This window comes from Cynocephalus volans, chromosome 3 (genome assembly GCF_027409185.1).
Source record: "Cynocephalus volans isolate mCynVol1 chromosome 3, mCynVol1.pri, whole genome shotgun sequence".
In the NCBI taxonomy this organism is placed as follows: Eukaryota; Metazoa; Chordata; class Mammalia; order Dermoptera; family Cynocephalidae; genus Cynocephalus; species Cynocephalus volans.
In genome coordinates, this window is record NC_084462.1 from 114745482 (window position 1) to 114766905 (window position 21424).

Consider the following 21424-nt stretch of genomic DNA (forward strand, 5'->3'; position numbering starts at 1 on the left):
CAGGTTTAATGCATTAAATATAACATGAATCATTCACAATAACAAGTTTAGTGTTTCAGGGAACTTTTGTTAATACAACACAGTTGGTCACACAAAATACAAATGCTTCTGTTGATTTGTCTTGGCAACTCAGTTACATCAACAGTGCTAACAGTTTAACAGCTTTGTTCTCATCTGACAGAAAATAATGGCAGTTCTGCAAGGCAAATGTTAAACCTGACCGTATGTATTTATTAATTCCACAGTGTTTTGACAGATTATAGGGGATGGAACTCAGAGGATGCTGACACGCTCACTGAGGACTTTCATCTCTGTTTCTTCAGTCTCGGGACTGTCACTGTGGCTAGCACTTGGATTGATCAGGTGTGCAGGGTACTGCAGCCCCTGCTCACCTGCATACTGCTCCCACCTGGAGTCGTCGCTTTCATGGGTGATATAGCGTTCCCCGATTTTGCATTCCAGCTCTCGTAAATCTAACCAGGTCTGATAGTCCTGAAGAAGAAATTCCAAAATATTACCATAGAAATCATTACAACTCCACAGGCTGTTTCATATGTTGTCAGTTCCCACAATCTATGAGTTACCCTTTTTTCTTCCACTCTAACAGTGCTACATCTTTCATCACATATCCTCAAGTGACAGCATCAGCACTGAAGCCATCCTATTTGCCTAACCTTTGCAAATACATACTGTTTATATGACACCACGGATCAGAAAGTGGGCAATTAATGCTTGCAGCCAAGCAATTAGGAATGGTGGTATTCCTTTGAAATTGAATGCCTACAAATAATCCTTCAGTATTTCAGAGTATCATTTTTCTACGCTTTAAGTTCAATGTGAAAATAAATATTTAAGAGAACACAAGCTCGTGCACATGCTACATTTGCCATGCACTTGTTCCGTGTATGATGGCCTAGGATTTAAAAATACAGCTTCCAAATGAGTACAGTTCATGATCAGATGGGCCTGTATTTGGACATTTATTAGGATTACACATAGAGATGCTTTTGAAATCTGGCCCTCTAAGTTCTGTTACGATCCTTGGGTTTTTTGTTTTGTTTTGTGGTTTTGGTGCATGTGTACATATATATCTCTCCTGTCAAATTTTCCTAGTAGAGAAAGAAAGGTTTAGAAGCACTAAACCGTTGTTAAATCCTAAGAAGCTGCATGCATTTTGGCAAACAAATTCATATTAGAATAATTACCCTTTAAAAAAATATCACAAAGAATTCCTACATATAATATCAAAATATTTAGAAGCCCATTCAACTGAGAAAAATCAGTGATTGATTTTTACCTGTAACCAAGGATGACTCAAGGTCTTATCCACGCTATAGCGCTTTCTCATTTTTACTTGCAGCAAATTATTGATAAGATCAATGGCTGAAAAAAATTAATTATTTGTAAAAATAGATGGCAAATCTGGAACATATGCATAATTCATTTACAGCTTATTTCACATCTGCTATTTCACAGTTAAATGCAGCACAGTGATAACAGGCACTAGAACCTGAAAAAATTCCTCTTGAGAATTATCTAGTACCTCGGCCTTCATTTTATTTTGGGTACTAAAAAATGAAGTTGAAAGTAATTATGGAGCAAGGAGTATTAGAGTCTGTTATGAGTATGATGTGAATTTCAATTTGTCTACTCTTTAATACATAATACATTTTTTTAGTGTAGAAGTGTTTTTTTTTTTTTTTTTTAAACAGGAGGTGGGGGGGGTAGGGAGAGAGAGAATTTATTTTTATTTATTTATTTATTTTTCCGTGACCGGCGCTCAGCCAGGGAGTGCACCGGTCATTCTTATATAGGATCCGAACCCGCGGCGGCAGGAGCGTCGCCGCGCTGCTAGCGCAGCACGCTACCGAGTGCGCCACGGGCTCAGCCCTAGAAGTGTTTTTTAAACATACATTATTTAAATACGTCTTGCACTGATGGCAGGATAAAACTAATACTCAAGAGAAAGCATTTATTAATTTTTATAAAATGGGTTTCATATATGGATACACATAATGAGCCTCATAGTACTGAATTAAATGACAGACATCTGGACATCACATTTATATGGAAAAAAATACAGCATAACATGGGTCATGTCTCAAGATAAACTTGAAGTCTAAAAAACAATGCCCCGAGGAGAAAACTCTTATTTTTTTCACTTTGCTTTTGCTTTAAAACACTAACGAACAAACAGAAAAAACCAATGAGTTGGAATTATATCAACTTTCATTTACTTCCTAGGGGAAGACAGGAAAGAAACCTGTCTAACAAGAATTGTTCTATGAGGGTTAGAATCATAATCCATCCAGCCTAGTACTCTGCCTCTGACTGGGGCTCCTACGAGTGTAATCTGGGAAGAAAAAGTGATTCTTTTAGTTATGCAATCTGCAAAGCATCCAAGTTACCCATAGCAACATGTGATGGAGTTCTTACTTTTTTTGCAAATTATATTTTTAGCCTATAACATTAATAGTTCATTATTTAAGTCATTATCTTACACTTCCCACTCATTTTTGTAATAACTTCCATATTTCTTTCTTTCATGCTAGTATTTTCTTCCCTAAAAAAACTTAGTGAAATCTGCAATGGAAGTGTTTACATTTCAGAGAGTTAATTCTCACCCTTAACCTACCCAGCATTATGTCTAAAATATGAATCTTTCTACAAAAAATCTTAATCAAATAGGTAGCTGATTTTAAAAAATGCGAATTCTCCAACTTCCCCAACCACTAAGTTCTGAATCAGGAATCTTTGACTCCATCGTTTGTTCCACGTCAACCTGTATGAACTTGAAAATACAGACTGTCACATGAGTCCAAAGGAACAAAGACTGCTTCCTGCAAGTCAGAATGAATCAGAATCCTTCTCATTATTAGGCAAAGGGAAGTGATTTCCACAGCCTTTTGGTAATCTAACATTGTGTCTCTCTGGTGCTAACAATCTAAGTATTTGCCTGCACTGAAGGGCTACAGAATCAAACACCGAAGATTCCTTTGATTGGAGAAATTAAATGTAACAGCAGATGTTTAAATGTCGTCTATGCCTATACACTTTTGCCTTAGCTAGGATACCTGAGGAAACACAGTACTTAGTACAATTTCAAATTCCAAGCATGTATTCTCAGAGAGCTTTTGAGAGTATAGTTCTCTCAGTAAACTATGTATTGGGCATATACTTTAAAACATCCATTCACATGATTTACTCACTGGTGAGTAAAGTGCACCTTCCATTCTTGCTGCTGTGGAGTCACGCAGCAAAAATGGAGGACAAGGGTGAGGGAAAGCTTACGTGCTACTGTAAGCATGTCCCAGCACTACACTTCCCTCCCCAGACACTGCGGGGAATAAATACACGTGTTTAATTCACTCATTCTGCTTCAAATTCTATAATTAGGAAGGTAGGAGTACAGTAACTCAACAAAAGGTCTGGTTTGTGCCCAAATGGGCCCCAACGGTGAACCTCACTGCCTAATGGGAGGAAAGTACTGCCAGAGGAGAACCTAGAAGCAGCTGAAGGGAATAGAATATGTGGAGATGAAAAAATTGTTCTGCTGAATGAAGCGTACAATCACAAGACTCGCCACAGTACCTGAGTGACCTGATAAGTGCAGCAAGGAAAGACAAGTATTTCCAAGAGAAAATAGTTTAGGACATAAGGAGAGAATTAGAGGGGATATGCGCGCGTGTGTGTGTGCGTGCGTGCGTGCGTGCGTGCGTGCGTGCGTGTGTGTGTGTGTGTGTGTACACATTCGTGGCTCTAGCAGTAGAAAACAGAAAAAATTAAGTATTACATGTTGAACCTGTAGTTAAATGTTGGAATCCGGTGCTACTGAGAAAATGGGTCTGTATTGGAGAGGTCCATTCTACTTGTTGCTGTTTCTGGAATTCTTAAAACATCCTTTTTATTAATCAAGTGTCTCACACAATTCAGTATTAACTGCCATCTAAAATGCCTTTCAGGAAAGCCATTTTTAAAAGAGATTTTAAAGTTGTTTCTTACTTCTGTTTTTAAACGTTTTCTCTACTGGCCGTGTTTAAGTTGCTAATACTCATGTAGTAAGAGTTTCTCACATGTATGTATTATTCATTCCTTAGTTTATTCACCAAATTTTCCTTAAGTAATTACTGTTGGCAATTACTAAGGGAATAAAAAGTTAATGATAAAGCTCTGGCCCTGAAAAGCTCCCAATTTAGTTGCAAAGGTACAACATGCACAAACATGCCACCTCCCTGCCAGATTATATAATGATAAAATGCACCATTTCCAATCTTTGACCTTTAATTAATATCCTACTCAAAGGAAAAAAAAATGTTTTCTTTTTATAACTTACCCTCATTAGTCCTATATAAATAGGTTCTAGATGCACTGGAGCACTTGGCTCTACTGTGCATGACAGTTTAAGTCTCTGCAGACAGTGATTCCCCTTAACCTCACCTTCTACAGTTCCTTCAGTTGTCTTTCAGACTCTCCAGTCTCCCTGCATACCCCGATTTTAACGTTCACTAGCTTTTTCTAAATGTCCCTGTTAAAATTCAGTGATCAATGACCAGAGTTTTCCTTATTATTAACTGCCAGTATTTGATTTACACACACAGATATTATTATAGCCTCAAATTGAGGGATTTTCATTCTTTTTTTTAAAAAAAGTCACCTTCCTATTCTTATTTTCCCCTTATAACAACCTCTGGATGTAGTTATTATTTTAATCTCCATTTCATATAAAAGCAAAAACTGAAGCTTCCAAAGGCCAGGTAGCTCGGTCAAAGTCAGACAGTTCCTAGGCAATAGAGCTGGGGCTGAAACCCTGTAGGACCCAGCTTCAAAGTCTGCGCTGTTACACACTATGACAGACAAGTATTTGTATTATACCAATAGCTCATTGTTATTAACTGATAATAATGTCAAAAACTATGTCTTTAAATTTTTTTCCAGTCATGAACATTAAAATTTTTCTTAGTTGTGTTTCCACCATGCATTTATGTACTTGAATACACAGATATGTGTACATGTGTGTGATTATAGCTCCGCATTTCAGTTCTCAAAGTCTACTCTGAATGTGATAGGATCCCTTCCTATCAGAGGAGCTAATCCTCCTAGCTTTCTGCCACATCCACACTGAATAAGCCCATCTGCTGTGCATTAATCAAATTATTAGAATTTTGTTTCAGGACAAGGCTTAAACACAAGGCTTGCTGACTATCACAGATCACATTCCCAACTGCCAAGCCTATTAATTATTCTTTGAGCAAGGCTTATAAACAAGCAATGTTTCCTCCTAGGAATATTCCCATCCAGTCCATATTTTATCATCTTCCCCAAAAGGTATTGCAGAAGATTTTTTCAAATGTTCTATTATAGTTAAGATACAGGCCGGCCCCGTGGCCCAGTCAGGAGAGTGCGGCGCTCCCACCGCGGGTTGGGATCCTATATAGGAATGGCCGGTGCGCTCACTGGCTGAGCGTGGTACGGTCGATACCAAGCCAAGGGTTGCGATCCCCTTACCGGTCACAAAAGGGAAAAAAAAAAAAAAAAAAAAAAAAAAAAAAGACACATCAGTTCTCGGTAGTACTCATTCTACCAATCTGGCAATTCTACTTAATGAGAAAGTGCAGTTATTTTGTAATAATGTACTCTAAGTAAACTAACATTGACTAATACTGACTTTTAATTATTTCTTTCTAAGGACCAGGATATGTTTTCTAAGTGTCTACAAACCATCTATTTAATCATTCATTCCAGGATTTTGTCAGGGATAAATACTAAGCTTCTTGTTGAATAATTTCAGAATGTATTCTTTTCTCCTTTTAGAAATTCGGACAACCATGGCATGTCTTAAATGTCCTGGTATATCTCTCATTTTATCCATGGTTTATTAAAAATTACAATGGCTCTAAGAACACATCTTCTTCAATATGCAGTATGCCCAGTTCTGAACATTTATCCATCTTACAGCTGTCAGTGGGTGCCCTCTTGTGATACTTCCATTTCTACCCAGGTGCTGGCTCCCAGCAGAGCCTTCTATGTGTAATTCACCAGGTGTAAGGATCCAAGACAAGGGAAAGGGAAAGCCGGTAGTAAAGGAGCAATAAGACTAGTAAAACTGGAGCAGCCACAACAGTCCCAGAAGAGAGCTGACAACCAGAAAAAAATTCAAAATGGGTTCTCAACTCCAGTTCCTAAACTGAAATCAAAATTCAGAATTCTGATCTAGAGGAAATGTGGTAGGGGGCATGCCTTTGGAACTGTGGGAGAGAGAGAGGAGAGGCAGATACAAAATTGGGCTCTTCTGTGAATCCTCTCAAAAATGAAGCAAAGGAGAAAAAGAAAACGGCCTGCCTGTGGGAAACAGGAAGGAAAGAATAGGATGCTGGTGCCCAGGGGGGAAGGTAGAGGAATGCAGAACTCCAGGCCGTGTGGATCCCCACAAGGATCTGGAGCCCATGAGGAATCTGGAGCCCCATGAGAAAGTGATGCTTGGGAAGTAGATGATGCTTCAGAAATTCTTGGTAGTTTGTACTTCTCTCCACAAAAGTAGCCAAAAGACTATATCCAAATACCTGGATGTCATGGGGTGAGGTATACTGCAACACACTGCTGGTCCTTCAGGGGTTTCAGGCAAAAAGGAGTTGCCATTTTAAACAGCTGGGGCTGGACTAGGGCCAAGCAGCACAGAAAATGAGAATCCTCTGCTCTCTTGGGTTACCCTTTTTGTTTCACACTCCCTGCCTTTATCCTCTCCATTTGAAGACTTCCCCCCACCTCTCTCCCTGAAGAAAACAGGAGCAAAATAGGTACTGACTAATTCTTCCATCTCTTTGCAGTAAATAGAACACCAGCTTTCTCATAAGAGTGGTATGATTATTTTCTGATTGTATACGCCCATTTATTTTGGGAGTCAGTTTTTCTAATATTTTTCTGAGAATCGTTTTCTCTTATTCATTCTTAAACTCAGTTCCGTCCCCTTCCACTTTATCAAATTGTCTTAAATCCAGGCTCTTTTACTCAGCCACGTCAGAGCAATGTGGAAAGTTTTTCCCCTTCCTTTGTTATTGGAAAATTTTCAACAATTATATGGTGCAAATTTCAATTTTTAAATTTTTCCCCCATGAGCAAAGAGTTTCATACTTTCTAAGATGTCTCTAACCATGGATTCACACTAATGTTTCCTATAAATTAATATATATATATATTTTAAGTCTTATGTTTTTTTCTTTTAGCTACAATAAATTCTTGGCTAATGCAGTTATTTTTTCCTAACTTCCTGTACAGCAAATTTTCTCCTTGCTCCACAGACTAAAGTGTCAGGAAAACAAAGAGAAAACTTTATGAAACAGTAGCTTTTACTTACTTTTTTTTTTTAGCAGAATGCGACTTTCAGCAGATGTCAGCATAGCTGAAGTTTTGTGGAGCCTATTTGCTAGGTGCACAAGGGTAGCTGAATGAAGACAAAATTAAGTGGTATATGTAGGTACTGAGGGCTTTATGTTTTAACTAGGAAAGGAAATGTTTCATCAGAGTATAATTGTATAGATTCCATTTCCTTCTGGTATCAAAATACAAGGGGCCTTCAAAAAGCTCACAGAAAGATTTGTGAAATCTAAAAGCTCACTTCTATTTTTCCACAAACTTTTTGAAGTACCCTTGTACAGAATTGTGTTTGCAATTGTGCAAACTATATTCCAGTCGCTCTGTATTTGAAAGCAAATTTCAAGTATACGGACATAACAGGTTCTGTGTATGTAGAAAGTACATTTCCATGAGCCATTGTTGTGGTTAAACTAACTGGCATCCAAATCTTGGAGAAAATCCTCCAAAAAGATTGTAACTGGATATATTTTAATGCTTAATTGGCCTCTCAGTCACACCTCTCAGTTATATTCCATTTCCCATCTTTTATTATTTCCTTTTATTATTTCAGTACATAACTGTCTCCCTCCATTAGATTTTAGTTTCTTTAAGGTCACACAGATTGGTATTCATTCCTGCACATAAGTTTCATAAATCTTTAAAATAAAATGCATCTAAACTTTAATGCATTAGAAAAATGCTTGCTAAATAGCATTTAGTATATTGAATATATTAATTAGAAATTTAAGTGGCCATTTTCTCAGCTCTAAATTTTAATACCCGTATTGGGTGCACATGGTTTGTATATTTTGGCTAAATATATGCCTGGATAGTAAGACACTCACAACTCCATAAAGTGTAAACAGATCACAGGATCAGTGATTTCTATCAGAAAATCAGAATGATGCTGAGACTATCTGCAATACAGATCATATTTATTTTACAAAAGGGAAATTACCTATGAAACCCAAGGGCTGATCTCTTTTGTCCAGACTCAATACTTTTTATTTTTTTTCCATTCTGTCTTCTCTCCACCCCCAAACTATGCAGGCACATATTTTCACATTAGAAAGCAGATCAGAACGATCATTCTGGTGACAGAACTATCACCAAGCAACCTCCAGGCTCCATGCCTTCTAACCAAGTGTTTGTTTTTGTTTTTTCCTCTCCATTCTGTCTCACTGCCTGTCAAAAGTGTAGTACTTGGTACTTCTCTCCCTTTGGTTTGCTTCATGCTGATGGTAAGTTGTATGTTTACTTTAAAAATCATTTTGCAACCCTTCACATTCCAGCTCTCAACCCAGCATGCTGTTGCCCAGCAACACTAACTGGGACGCTCCTCTCTGGGGCTGAACCAGAGGCTGCCAGCAGCAAACAAGGCCACTGGAAATCATCATCTCACTCACTCCTGAGTCAATTACCAGAATCCAATGAAGTGCAAGACCTTTAGAAACTCAAGCTGATATCTTTCCTTTCCCAGTTTTTCTCTCTGTAGAAAGTTATTCTATCAATGGCTACTCTTTTGCTTTGCACTCAATTTCATTTCCTCCTGAACACTAGAAACACAATCTTGGAAATCATGAATTGCTTAGACACAAGCATACAGCTGCCCCCAAACTGATGTCAAACTGACTCAAAATTTAAAGCAGAAATCAAAATATATTTGTATTATTCTGGGCCAGCCCCATGGCTCACTCAGGAGAGTGCGGCGCTGGTAGTGCCAAGGCTGCGGGTTCGGATCCTATATAGGGATGGCCGGTGCGCTCACTGGCTGAGCGTGGTGCAGACAACACTGTGCTGAGGGTTGTGATCCCCTTACCAGTCAAAAAAATAAAAATAAAATATATATATATTTGTATTATACTAATGATGCCGAGGGTGGAATTTTTTTTTTTTTTTTTTTTTTTTTACATTTCACTGCACATTAAAATCCTTTGGAGAGTTTTGTTTTGTTTTTAAATACTGATACTCAATCTCAAGGGTCAATAAATATCTTTAGGGTAGGATCCTCCAGGTATTCGTGGTTCTAGAAATGCTTCAAGTGTTCCTAATATGTGCATCTAGAGTTAAACAGGACTGTGCTAAGCAGTGCTTCTCAGGCTTTTACATACATATGAATAATAGGTTAAGCAAACTTAAAGACGATTCTGATTCAGTAGGTCTGGGGTAGGGCCTGATAGTCTTTATTTTTAATGGCTCCTGGCCAATGCCAATACTGCTGGAATTTTGAGTAGCAAGAGGCTAGAGGTACAAGAATACTGAAAATGGTTAATAAGTGGTTTAATATTGCCCAAAGGGCCCCTGAATAGATGAATCTAAATACAGAGAATGGTATCTAAACATAGGGAATGGTAACTGCCCTCAGCCCCATCTTGTTTAGCATTCTACAATGAAAACAAACAAGTTTAAAGATAACTTCCACTCAGAAGATGCTGATAGAAAAAGCAAACAAATTGGATTATACAAATAATTTCCAAAATAGCCACAGGCTGGCACAATGGGCCATACTGGTAAGATAACACTTAACAGAGACAAATGAAACTAAGTCTTCTATTTAGGTCCCATTCTCTCAACTCCCCAGAAAGATCTAAGTACAGAATTAAAAAATCCAGCTTATCTAACCACATGTATAAGAAAGAATTCAGGGTTTTAAATCCATAGTAAACTCAATATGAGTCAACTTATTGTCCCCAAATCAGGTTATTTTATGCCATGCTAAAAGATATGTGTTCTTAATAATGAGGGAAGTGGTAGTTTCACTTTACCCTTAGACTGTCAAAAATCGAGTCAGATGGGTTTTGAGGTTTTATTTCAAAAGAACCTAGACAAAGAAGAGAGTGTTTGGACCACAGTGAGTAGGAGTTTCATGGAAAAAACTGGCTGCATAGGAGAAGAGAAGGCTGGGGAAAAAAGGATAGCTGCTTTCAAACCTCTGAGATGAGTCTTTATTTGAAAAAGGGATTGGGCTTGTTCTAATAGTATAAACACAGAGACATTTTTTCTCATTGTGTTAAGGGTCAGATTAAGAAGAAACTGGGCTCCTCATAAAATTGTATATTTTCCATCACTAGAGCAATTTAGAAATATTCTGGTTAATTGCTCAGTGGATTGACATTGAGAAGCAGTATAGGGTTAGATAAGATTTTTAACATCCTGTACTTTGAAATATTTTGTTTTGTTATGGTGAAAGAAAGCAAACTTATAGAATACTTGTTGATCCTCTACTTGGACATCTTCCACATATATTCAGATATCATATTTGAGCTCAACTATGATGTACATTCGGAAGTGAAATTTTAGCTTTCTGATTGAAACATATAGAAAATATTTCAATTTGGGGAGCAAATAGCCAATTTTGAGCATTTACAATACCAATGTTCTTGCTGAAACTTCTGAGCAGTTTCTCTCTACAAATGATTATTTGCTAGAGAAATTCCCATTAATTATATTTTACTTGCTATCAAAATAAATGATTCCTTTCCTAGGGGAGCATGTTTTCAGATATTATCTCATATGGGTTTTGAAATATGTGTGTGTATATATATTGAAAAATTCACTCTATTAGTAGGTATTTTTCAAATCACTGTACACCCTCGGCTCATGATTGTAAAGTTCCTTATTACTGAATAAAATGAATGTTCTTTTTTAAAAAATTAAGTAAAATCAATTCCAGAATTTTCACTCAAGATTGTTTAAAATGTTAAGGCCCAGTGGAGGTTCTGACCCACACAATTAATTTTACTTTATCAATCATGATTAAATTTCCTGGCATACAGTCAGCATTTTTAAACAGTTCACTGGCTAGTCCCCTCGCCTTTCCTTCCTGCTGTTATGTCTGACAGTGGTGTTGATATGTTGACAAATCAATCTATTCATTAATATTCAGCAGGCTTACTGGATCTGCAAGCCTCAGAAACTGTTACAAACACAGTTTAATTATTAAAATGACAATTGTCTTTCTTTTGTTTCTCACACCATTGGATTTCTGGGTCTCATTTACCCGAGGCTTATTTTCAATGGGGTCATTTTTTGTTTTGAACAATATGTAGTAAAAGAGGGACCTACAGCTGGTTCCTTTTCATGGCAAAGTACTACTTCCAACTTAAGTATTTAGTGTTCTGGAACACTGTTGGATTTTGAAAACATACCACATGGTAATGGTGTTAGGCTTTTATTTAGCTTTGCTTTATGTTGGTACTGGCTGTATTTTTCAATCTCCAATATCTGGGGAAAAAACATGCTTGTGACCAATTTTATTTGAACTTTCCAAGTTGAATGGCAAAAAGTGCTTTTAAAATAAAATTTAGATACTTTGATAAATTTAGTGGTATATTATTATTGCCATTCTGTACCTTAAGATACCATACATTCTAAACTCTACAGTCAAGGATCGAAACCAACTGGAAGGATAAATTATAGCTGTGCTTATCAGGGAAAAGAAGAGGCATAAATACTACCACTGAGGCTGTCAGAACACACAATGGAAGAAACCTATGTCACTGTGCACCATAACAATTTGATAATTTTGCAATAAAGACAAGCCTTAGTGTTAATGCAAAAGCATTCCTTTTTTTTGTTGTTGTTTTTATATATGGTATGTCAAGGCTTCCTGCCTGATCTTAATTCTTGATCATGCCAACTAACCATGTGACCCTGAGGCTGAGCAGTAACAACACAGCAGGTGACTTGGGAATAGGTGCTTCTTCAGACTTCACCTGTGAAGACAGAAAATGATCTTTTGTCTGCAGGGGTCGGGAACTCTTTATGAGACAATTTCCGAGGCTGCCTCTGTGTTGATTACTGCGTGCTTGCCTCCCTAATGGAATATAAAGGAATATCAAAACTTGGAAGAAAAAAAATAGTAATTTCTCTGGTGATCTTCATGGCCCATTACTAACCTTCCTCAAATTTACCATCCATCTCTAATTGAACACATCAATTCAATTTGACGATGGAAATGTACTGTTACTCCAACAAATGCTTTCTGATCCATTGCTGCAGGATTGTCATCATTTTCCTAGTGAGATAACTTGCACAGAAGCAAATTATATGTCACCTCTCTACACAATCCACATCATTTGGTTACCTGTGTCACTTTTCCTCTAAGAATAAACTCTGGGGAAAACAAAAGCTGTATAATCAAGTCATGTGTAGAAAAAATCATTTAAGATGTGTGCTACGATTCTGAGAAATAAAGGAATGTAGGAAAAGAGAATTCATTTGACTTTCACACTTGAAAATTTTCCTCTGTGTGGACATGATAGGTTTACAAACGTAAGATTACATCTTCATCTACTCAGTCACACTGCAGTGATTGGTGTTATAGAAAAGGAACTGGAATCCTACAGCTCTTCAGTAAGAAATATTTACATATAAATATTACATATATTGTTTATTTAAAATTTTAGACAACTTTTAGACTGTGCATGGAAGAATTACAGTTATACAAAAGAATGTGCTCCATTTATTCTTGGATCCTTCTTTCACTTGATGAACTTTTGTTTATGTTAGTTATTTTTTACAAAAGTTATCAAATGCACCTAGTGAAAGATCTGAATCAGTTAAGGAGAGTTAAAAATAAAAACTAAAAACCTCATATTATTACTAGACCCACTATTGCAGAGTACCTTTTCTAACGATTTAAAATTTTTCTTCTGATCACCTCTATACCTCTAAATAATAAATGCAGTATCTTTTAAGCTTGGTTCATTAACTCAATACCAACAATACTAAAAGTGTGGTCCATGGATCAGTATTTAAGTGATAATGGGTTGCCTTTTCCATAAGATAAAATTTGTCTAATCAAGTGAATATTTAAAAATAGTTGCACAAATCCTTTAAAGGAACCAAGAAAGGAAATAGGCTGGATGTGCTGAGTACTAAGCCAAACCTGGCATGGGATAAAAGCTGCAGGTGAGAGTGAGGCCATGTCTAATTACTGACGGGTAGTGACATATGTACTGGATAATGACAAATGACCAACCAGATAGTCACAAAGATGAAAGGAAACAGAACACACAATACTGCCTTAAAATGAACTGAAATGTTCTAGAACTCTCTTCCCATGATGAGCTAGAGTGTCCTTTTGTGCAATTGTTTGTAATCACATGATTCATGCTGGAGTGTTTTGTGGTCTTTTGGTCTTCCTGTCTCTCACTCAAAAGACATTACTGTTTGTAATATTTGTGGACTGTGCTTGAATGTGGGTGACTGAAACCATGGATAGTGAAACCACAGATAAGGGGGGACTACCGTACAAGCAATCTTATGTAAGGGTGCTTCAAAAAGTTTTTGGAAAAATAGAATTAAAAGATCATATGAATATTTCTGTGAACTTTTTGAAGACCCCTCATACAGTTATATATGTAGAAATATTTATATAATGTATGTGTTTAGTTACATATAATTATACATGACCATATTATATTAACTATAGTTAAATATACAAAAAGCATTTAGTTATATAACTTTATAAATAACTGTGTGTACATACATATATAAAAAACTAAATACATACATACATACAGATAGACAGAAGGATAGATAGACTATATAAAGCAACTGGGACATAGAAAACAATATATTTAAGCTAATGTAGTTATGCCAATCACTGTGCTAAGCACTTTCCAGTGCAATCTCTTTTAATACTTACAATAACACATTTGGGTAGGAATTAGTATCACCATATTTTAGAAAAGAAAACTGAGACCTAAGAGAATAAGTAACTCTGATGAGGTCACTAAGATACTAAGTAGTAGAGCTCTCAAATCAATACTTTGTCACAACATGATCCTGTTTCCCAGTATTTTTAGAGATTATTAAAAATTGTGTTGCTACTAGCACTAAGTTCGTGAAAGCATTTTAAAAATTTAGTGTGACAGGATGACTAAATCCATTAGAAGCGTAATCAAGAGGCTGTCAATGTTGTGGATAAGAACATCTCCCTTGAAGCCAGCAAACAGGCTTTGCACCCTGGTCCCACCCAGGCAAACCACTTAACCCTCCCATGCCTACATTTTCTCATCTTTAAAATGGAAACAATAATAGTATCGATTCAAAGGTTAGGCACAATTAAACGAATTCATATGTGTAAAGCGATCAGAGTAGTGTTTGGCTACAGGGAAAATGCTGTAGAAATGTTAGCTATTAATATTTTTCTTTCAAAATTTAATTTTACTATCTTCATTTTACTTGTAACATTTGCTAAGTTAAGTTTTCCTCAAATTTTCTCTTATTTTTCAAATCACACCTAGATTCACACACCCAAAAATCTATTTTTAAATAGATTAAAGCTTTTGCATTTATATTTAGCCTAGAATCTTTTCCCTGCAGGAACTCCTCCTCTCCCACCTGGTCAATCAGAGCCAGGCTCCTGGGGTGAGTGCGTGATTGTTTCCAGGGCATTACGGGATTTAAGCATAGTCAATCAGTGCCCCTTTCCATGATTCTGTGGCTACTGAGAGATGATCGCTCTTCCATTCTGAGATCAAGTACTATAAGTACAGCACAAAAACCTGCTGAAGATCACTCCGCGCCACATGAAGTGCTCGCCTGAGAAGGAAGTCATCATAAAGGAAAGCAGAGCTGAGAGATGGAGAAACTAAGACTTGAACTTTATGATCCAGCTGAATCTGAGGTTGACGTTTTGAACTTCCCAGTGGTATGAGTCGATAAATTACCTTATTTGCCTAAGTTAGCTAGAGATAGGTTTCTGTTATTTAAACACAAGTCCTGATTAATTCACCGATAAATTATTAGTAAGCATATCGCCAGAATGCCAGTATTCAGTTTATTATATTATCATAGAAAGAATAATTAATGAGTATAATGTATTTCTTTAGGTCCCTAAAAATCAAGCCATAAGAAATAAGCACACTTTGGTGTACAACAATGTATAGTGTAAAGAACAGACGCAAATAAATGATTTCAAGTCTGAGCCCTTGATTTCAAGGTTACTGTGTGACCTTACACAAGTCACTAAATCTTCTGGTTTCTCTCTAATACAGAGACTAAAGCCAATTACTTATCACAGGATTATTGTGAGGATCAAGCAGCACAATGACTGCTCAATCACCCCAATATATGGGTATTATATTGTATCAAGTTCATGTCTACACTGAGAGCAATGTACATGATAAAGAAATCCTTTCGATCTGACACATCTATGCATGCTATAAAGACCTTTTAACATTTTCTTTTGCTAGTGATGACTAATCAGAATAGCAGATAGAACTATATCTCTAACTGCTTGACTATTGTTGACCTTTACCTTTGACTTTAGAATCATGGAGATACCTAGATGTTTATTTCCCTGCATCTGGATTCTTAGTGTTTCTGGTGTGGTGTAAAGATCCTGAGACTAAAAGTTGATCTAATATCAGTTGTGACCACCTTTTGCCAGATACTAGTTTTGCTTGTATATTTGTCACATCCTACATGCTCAGGATTATTTGGTACCAGCCTTGCTATAACTTCTAATCAGAGAATTATTTGTTTTTAACAAGATAGTGGGAGAGAATGTGGGTCAGTAACTACCTTTGTAATACCTCAGCTGATATTGAACATAATTGAACTAACTTTTCTCTATATTCAAGCATGAGTTCTGTTCATAGAGATAGCGTGATAACTCATTTGCCATCCAGAGCTTCTGTTAGCAGACAATACAACTCCTGTACTTCAAAGTCAAGGATGAACCAGAAAGAGACACTGGACAGAGAGGCCAGTTAATTCTTAAACTGATACTGCGTCACTTGGAAAAGTGAGGAGGGTTCTATCTTTCACCTGAGCTGCTCTCCACATCACTTTGAGTGGCAGGAAATTTTTAGTGCTTAGACATTTCTATAGCCAAATAAAATGTCTACTTTCTGGTCAGATATAAATGAATTTTGAATTATCCTGTATAATTCCTTCTTGCTAAAATGCTGTACCTCTTCCTTTCCATTCTTCAGTGACTGACCTAAGTTCCATCTCCTCTGAAAATGCAATTCTAACTAGTCAAGTCCACAGTGATTCTCCCTCTGAACTTGAAGACCGTGATTTTATACCTAGCTAACAACTCAAGGAAATAAATGATCATTTTTCCAAACTCATAACTCATTTCCAAACTAGTTTTTAAGTGCTTTGAAGCACATTTTATGTTCTGTCCTCTACTTTTGTATTACCTGTGATATATGTTGTTTTGTGATTTCCCAACACCTGTTTCTTTATCCATTGATATCTATGCCTCACATCTGTATTACCAGTAATAATTAAATGTTCACATCTACATCTATTCATTTCTGGCCTAAATAGGCTACATCCAAATAGGTTATATCTACATAGCAAGGTAAATTTCCCTGATAGCAGGGAGTGGGCATCATCTGTTCCACTACTCAAGAAAAAAAGTTTAAAAATGTGAAGGTTATTTCTCCAATAACCCATGCCTGCATAACAGGAAAGGGTCTTACTGGATTCAGAGATATTCCAGATTTGCATTCTGATAACAGCATCAAGTTATCTTATAGAACTTCTGGATTAGAGGTATCAAGTATAATGGTTAATTCTATTTAGCGGAAATGTTGCCTAACAAGGGTACTGGTCATAAGGTTATTTGATAATTCCCTCTTTTCTGTCTTCAGAAAAATAATTACATTTCACTTTTTGTCTTTGTTGAATTACACTAAATATTTAATTATTCCTTTGGCATACATAATGACAGTTCTTTTGTAGGCCACAGATTCTAAGATATATCCATTAGTTATGATTTATAACTAATTAGAGAGTTAGTTGCTAATGGTAACTTAAAGCTCTGATAATAGACAGCTCTTGCTATTTAATACCAGTGGTGGTATAAGAATTTAATTTACCTTAGGCAGTTTATACATACTCTTTTCCCATCTACAGAATGTATGCAATGACAGGTATCAAGTAAGAGATGTTTATCTATGAATGTATTAGCCTCATTAAGTGGTGAAAATCTGAACAGTTAAAATAAGTTTAGAATTAGACATTTCTCATAGACTAGAAAAGAAGTGAGTCTACTGGTGAAAGGGCAGATGCTCAGAGGGTCTGAGTATGAACTCTGGCCCTGCCACTTTCTAGCTATGTGATCTTGCCCTGTGGTGTCACTTCTTTTGCTTTAGTTTTTTTTACCTCAAATATAAGTGTAATAGTAAAACCTGTCTTATGGGATTTTTATAAGAATTAAACAAACTCCAAAGTATGTTTACTGAGAAACTCCTTTCTGAATCACTGAACACCACATTGGCTCTACCCTGTCAGACTCTGCCATTTCTTTTAAAGCTATCTCTTTTCCTTTAAAAGGAAGGAAATATTTGCTAAGAAGATTATAATGTTAAATAAAGCAACACTGCCAAAGTAATCTATCCAAAAGAAGTCATCAGAGATACATACAGAAATTATACATTAGGATGTTATAATACTAAACAACCTAAAAATTCCAGAGAAATACCCAAATAAAATATTATACATACCTTAATGTCACACAAAGGAAATCAGCAGACAAAGAACTTGGTATACTAATATATGTAATATGAAATTAAAATATCAATATCATAAAGTTCTTATGTTGATAATAGTTTAAAGTGGTTAACACAGAACCAGGCACATGGTAAGTAAGCCCTTACTAAAGATTCATTATTAGCATCACATCCAGGTATAAATATTCATAAATTCTATGGAAATATACCAAATATGAACAACTTTTCCCTGGATGTTTCATTTACATCTTAATACATATTTCCCAATCTCTCGTGTGTATGTGTGTGTACATATATATACATACATATAGTATATATACACATACTATATATTCTATATGTGTGTACATAGTGTATAAATACACATACACTTCATCAAAAGACACTTTTGGTCTCCATTTCCTTTACTTCTCACACCCCGATTTGTGCCTTTGTACCTCCACTCCAGTGGGTACTTTATAGTGAGCATTTGTCAATTTAATAATTCACTATTAAATTAATAGCATAACACTTAAGGATTAAACCATCATCATTTCTGAATGGAAGATATTACCTTCGTGAGAGATTTCCTTCCAGGGATTTGGTGGATACATGAAAGCTGCATTCTGGATTTGGTCGTGTATGTCTTCATCTTCATTAAATGGAAACGTGCCACTGAGGCTTACATAGATGATGACCCCAACAGACCACATGTCTAGAGAGCGATTATAGCCCTTGTTCCTTAGAACCTCAGGAGCCAAGTAAGCTGGGGTACCCACCACTGACCTCCGGAAAGACTTCTCTCCAATGATTCGGGCAAAACCAAAATCACAAAGTTTCACCTGTTGACAGTAAGGGTTTGAGGAAATAGTTCACAATTGTGTGTTTGTGTGTTAGCTCAGGTCCATCAGAGACAACCATAATACTTTGCATAAAATGAACTATTTTCCATTTTATGTACTTGAAGATAGTGGTTTATGTACTGATACAAAAGTATGTTTTCTGGTTTTTCTGTTTGTTTTGGCGGCTGGCTGGTACAGGGATCGAGCCCTGGACATTGGTGTTCTCAACATCATGGTCTAACCAATTGAGATAACCAACCAGCCCCCAAAGTATGTTTTCATTCATAAAAATACCATCTAAACAGTCTTCCTTCCTCTCCCAAAAAACTAAGAATCAAATGTGAAAAAAAGTATACTTGAGTGGGAAATACTGTTTACAAAGCATGAAAACATTTTGCACATCAGGGAAGTGATGAACTTGACTAAAGGGCTTATTATAAGTAAAGGATGAAGGATAAGTACAGAGATGCATCATGCCATCCACAATAATCCTCAATATTAGCTCCGCATTGGCACGTAGGCAGGACAGTCACCTTCTTCAGGTCACTTCCGATCTATGATTCCCTGGATGAAAGATCAGTTGTTTTCCACCCTCTTGGTTGAGGAAAGGAAGAAAGTTTTGCCCTTGTCTTTGAAAATAATACTGAGGTTTAATGTCTTGCCCAACATTAGAGAGCCAGTAGCATCTCTGTGACTCTTTTAAGTGTTCTCACTCTCAGGCCAATGCTTTCCACACTGGCCTAGGTCTTCCAGTTGTAGAGAAGCCGAAAAACAGACTGAGAAGGTGCAGTTGTGTGTTATTAAGGCGGGTTGAACTGAGAAGACCCAGTGACAAAGCCACAGTCCCCAGAATATAAGAAGGTAACAAATTGATGAAAACAAGCAGGAAAAACTTGAAACAAATAAAGGTTTTGAGGGAAAAAAGAAAGGTGACAGGGTGCTGTGGGAAGCAGGGATGCTGTCAGCTGGCTTTTTGCTGAGAGAGGCATTTATACTTGCCTGAGGGAAAGGATCAGCTGATGCTAGCAACACATTTTCTGGTTTGAGGTCACAGTGAACGATATTTTTAAAATGAAGATGCCGCAAAGCCACAAGTATCTATAAAAAAAAGGAAATCACCAAAATTATTTATTTTAAGTCTACCAGTTTATTTCAAATTTTTTTCTACCAGGACATAAATTTAAAAGGCCAAGAAAAACCCATGACAAATGTCAAGTTTACGTTCAAGACACTGAAGTAGCTAGATTAACATAACAGGTTTCTAAGGAAAGTTCAATGGAAAGAGTAGCATATTGTGGTATTCATATAGCAACCAAGACAGACACAGATAAAGGAATTCAACATTTATTTTCAAAGAGTCAGGACTAAGCCAATGTACATTCTAAAATTTCATGAATAGTTCTAATACAGGGGTCTGCATACATGTTATTAATTTGGTATGAATTTGGACTCTGAATAACAGCTATAAATCAGATACTACAATAAACCACTGCAACCTTTTCTAGTGTAGTTTAGACTGGAAGGAGGGACTAAACAACAAGGCTAGGAAGCTGTAGTTAAACAGTGATAACATTTGATATTAAATATTATCTTTTTTCTGTCTCTAATTGATTTCTTACCTGGGTAATTAAAAACTTCGTTATGTGCTCTGGCAACCTGCCCTTTTCACTTGACAAGATCATCTCCAGCATGTCTCCATGGAGTTTTTCCATAACAACAAACACTCTTTCAGGCGTCTCAAACATACACTCCAAATTTACAACACCAGGGTGATGAAGGTTCTATTAAAGATAAATAAAGCACTTGAAGAAAATGAGTTTTTTGATACTGTTTGGCAAGCTCACTGATTATACAAAACTGCTCAAGCTTAAAGCAATGGAGAAACCCACACTTAAGATTTTTAACACCTCTACATTCCACATGTGCTGCCTTGTATTTCTGAAATTCTAATGTCACCAGAAAATACATGTTTACTTTCTATGCATAGTGAAATTATTTTTACGCTACAAATCCAAGTTCCAGCACAGTAAATTGCTAATTAGGTTTTAATTAGAATACCATATTGAGAAATCTGAAATTTCTTAGGATCATCTCCAATATTAAGCATACTGTCCTAAATAAGTATACTAGGCCATCTCTACACAACTGGTAGAAATCCAATGTAGAATACATGAAATTTATACATGTAGTCCATCTGACTGCACTGATGAAGCACCTTAGTCAAATTTTTTTAGAATTGCTCTGCTACTGGAGGCTGGAGTGGTTTGTTACAGAAGCTCTCATATTGAGTGAAGATCACTATGAAAACAGAAAAAAAAATTATTACTGAGTCCCTGCTTTGTCCAGAACATCATGCTACATGGTAGTCCTGCATGGTTCTCAAGCATTCAATAAATATTGCAACAAAGCAATAGCTAGTAATGGTAGGCTGCATTTTTCTTGACATGTTACATATGCCAAGTGAAATTATTCTTAGTATTAGACAATCCCTTATAATGATGCTAAAATCTGAGAATCATTCTGAGTCATCAACAAAAGTCTTTGACCACTTGATCTTTATTTTTCTTCTGTGTACAACAAAAATCCTAATATTACAAAAACAGTTATATATTCCACTTATATTTCAATGAGAAAAAAAATTCATGAACAAAAAATACCTAAACAAAACAAACAAAAAAAATACTTAAAGGGACTAACTTAAATGTGCTAACAGCTGAAAAGAGAAATAAAATTAAATGTTTTTTTTTTATTTTAGAAAAAATAATCTCAGTGAGT

The 21424-nt window shown here is 36.3% G+C and overlaps 1 protein-coding gene across 3 annotated transcripts in view; it reads right to left on the bottom strand.

Moving 5' to 3' along the window:
• Positions 1 to 273: 273 nt before the first annotated feature.
• The window catches only part of PRKD1 (protein kinase D1), a 301199-nt gene continuing 280048 nt past the window's right edge, over positions 274 to 21424 (bottom strand). For all 3 annotated transcript variants that reach the window (XM_063090384.1, XM_063090383.1, XM_063090382.1), the window contains 5 exons: positions 20269 to 20430; positions 19649 to 19747; positions 18382 to 18649; positions 1298 to 1383; positions 274 to 492 (listed from right to left, as the gene is read on the bottom strand). In XM_063090384.1, the coding sequence (XP_062946454.1) occupies positions 274 to 492; positions 1298 to 1383; positions 18382 to 18649; positions 19649 to 19747; positions 20269 to 20430 (834 nt within the window). The remainder of the gene's footprint in view (positions 493 to 1297; positions 1384 to 18381; positions 18650 to 19648; positions 19748 to 20268; positions 20431 to 21424) is intronic.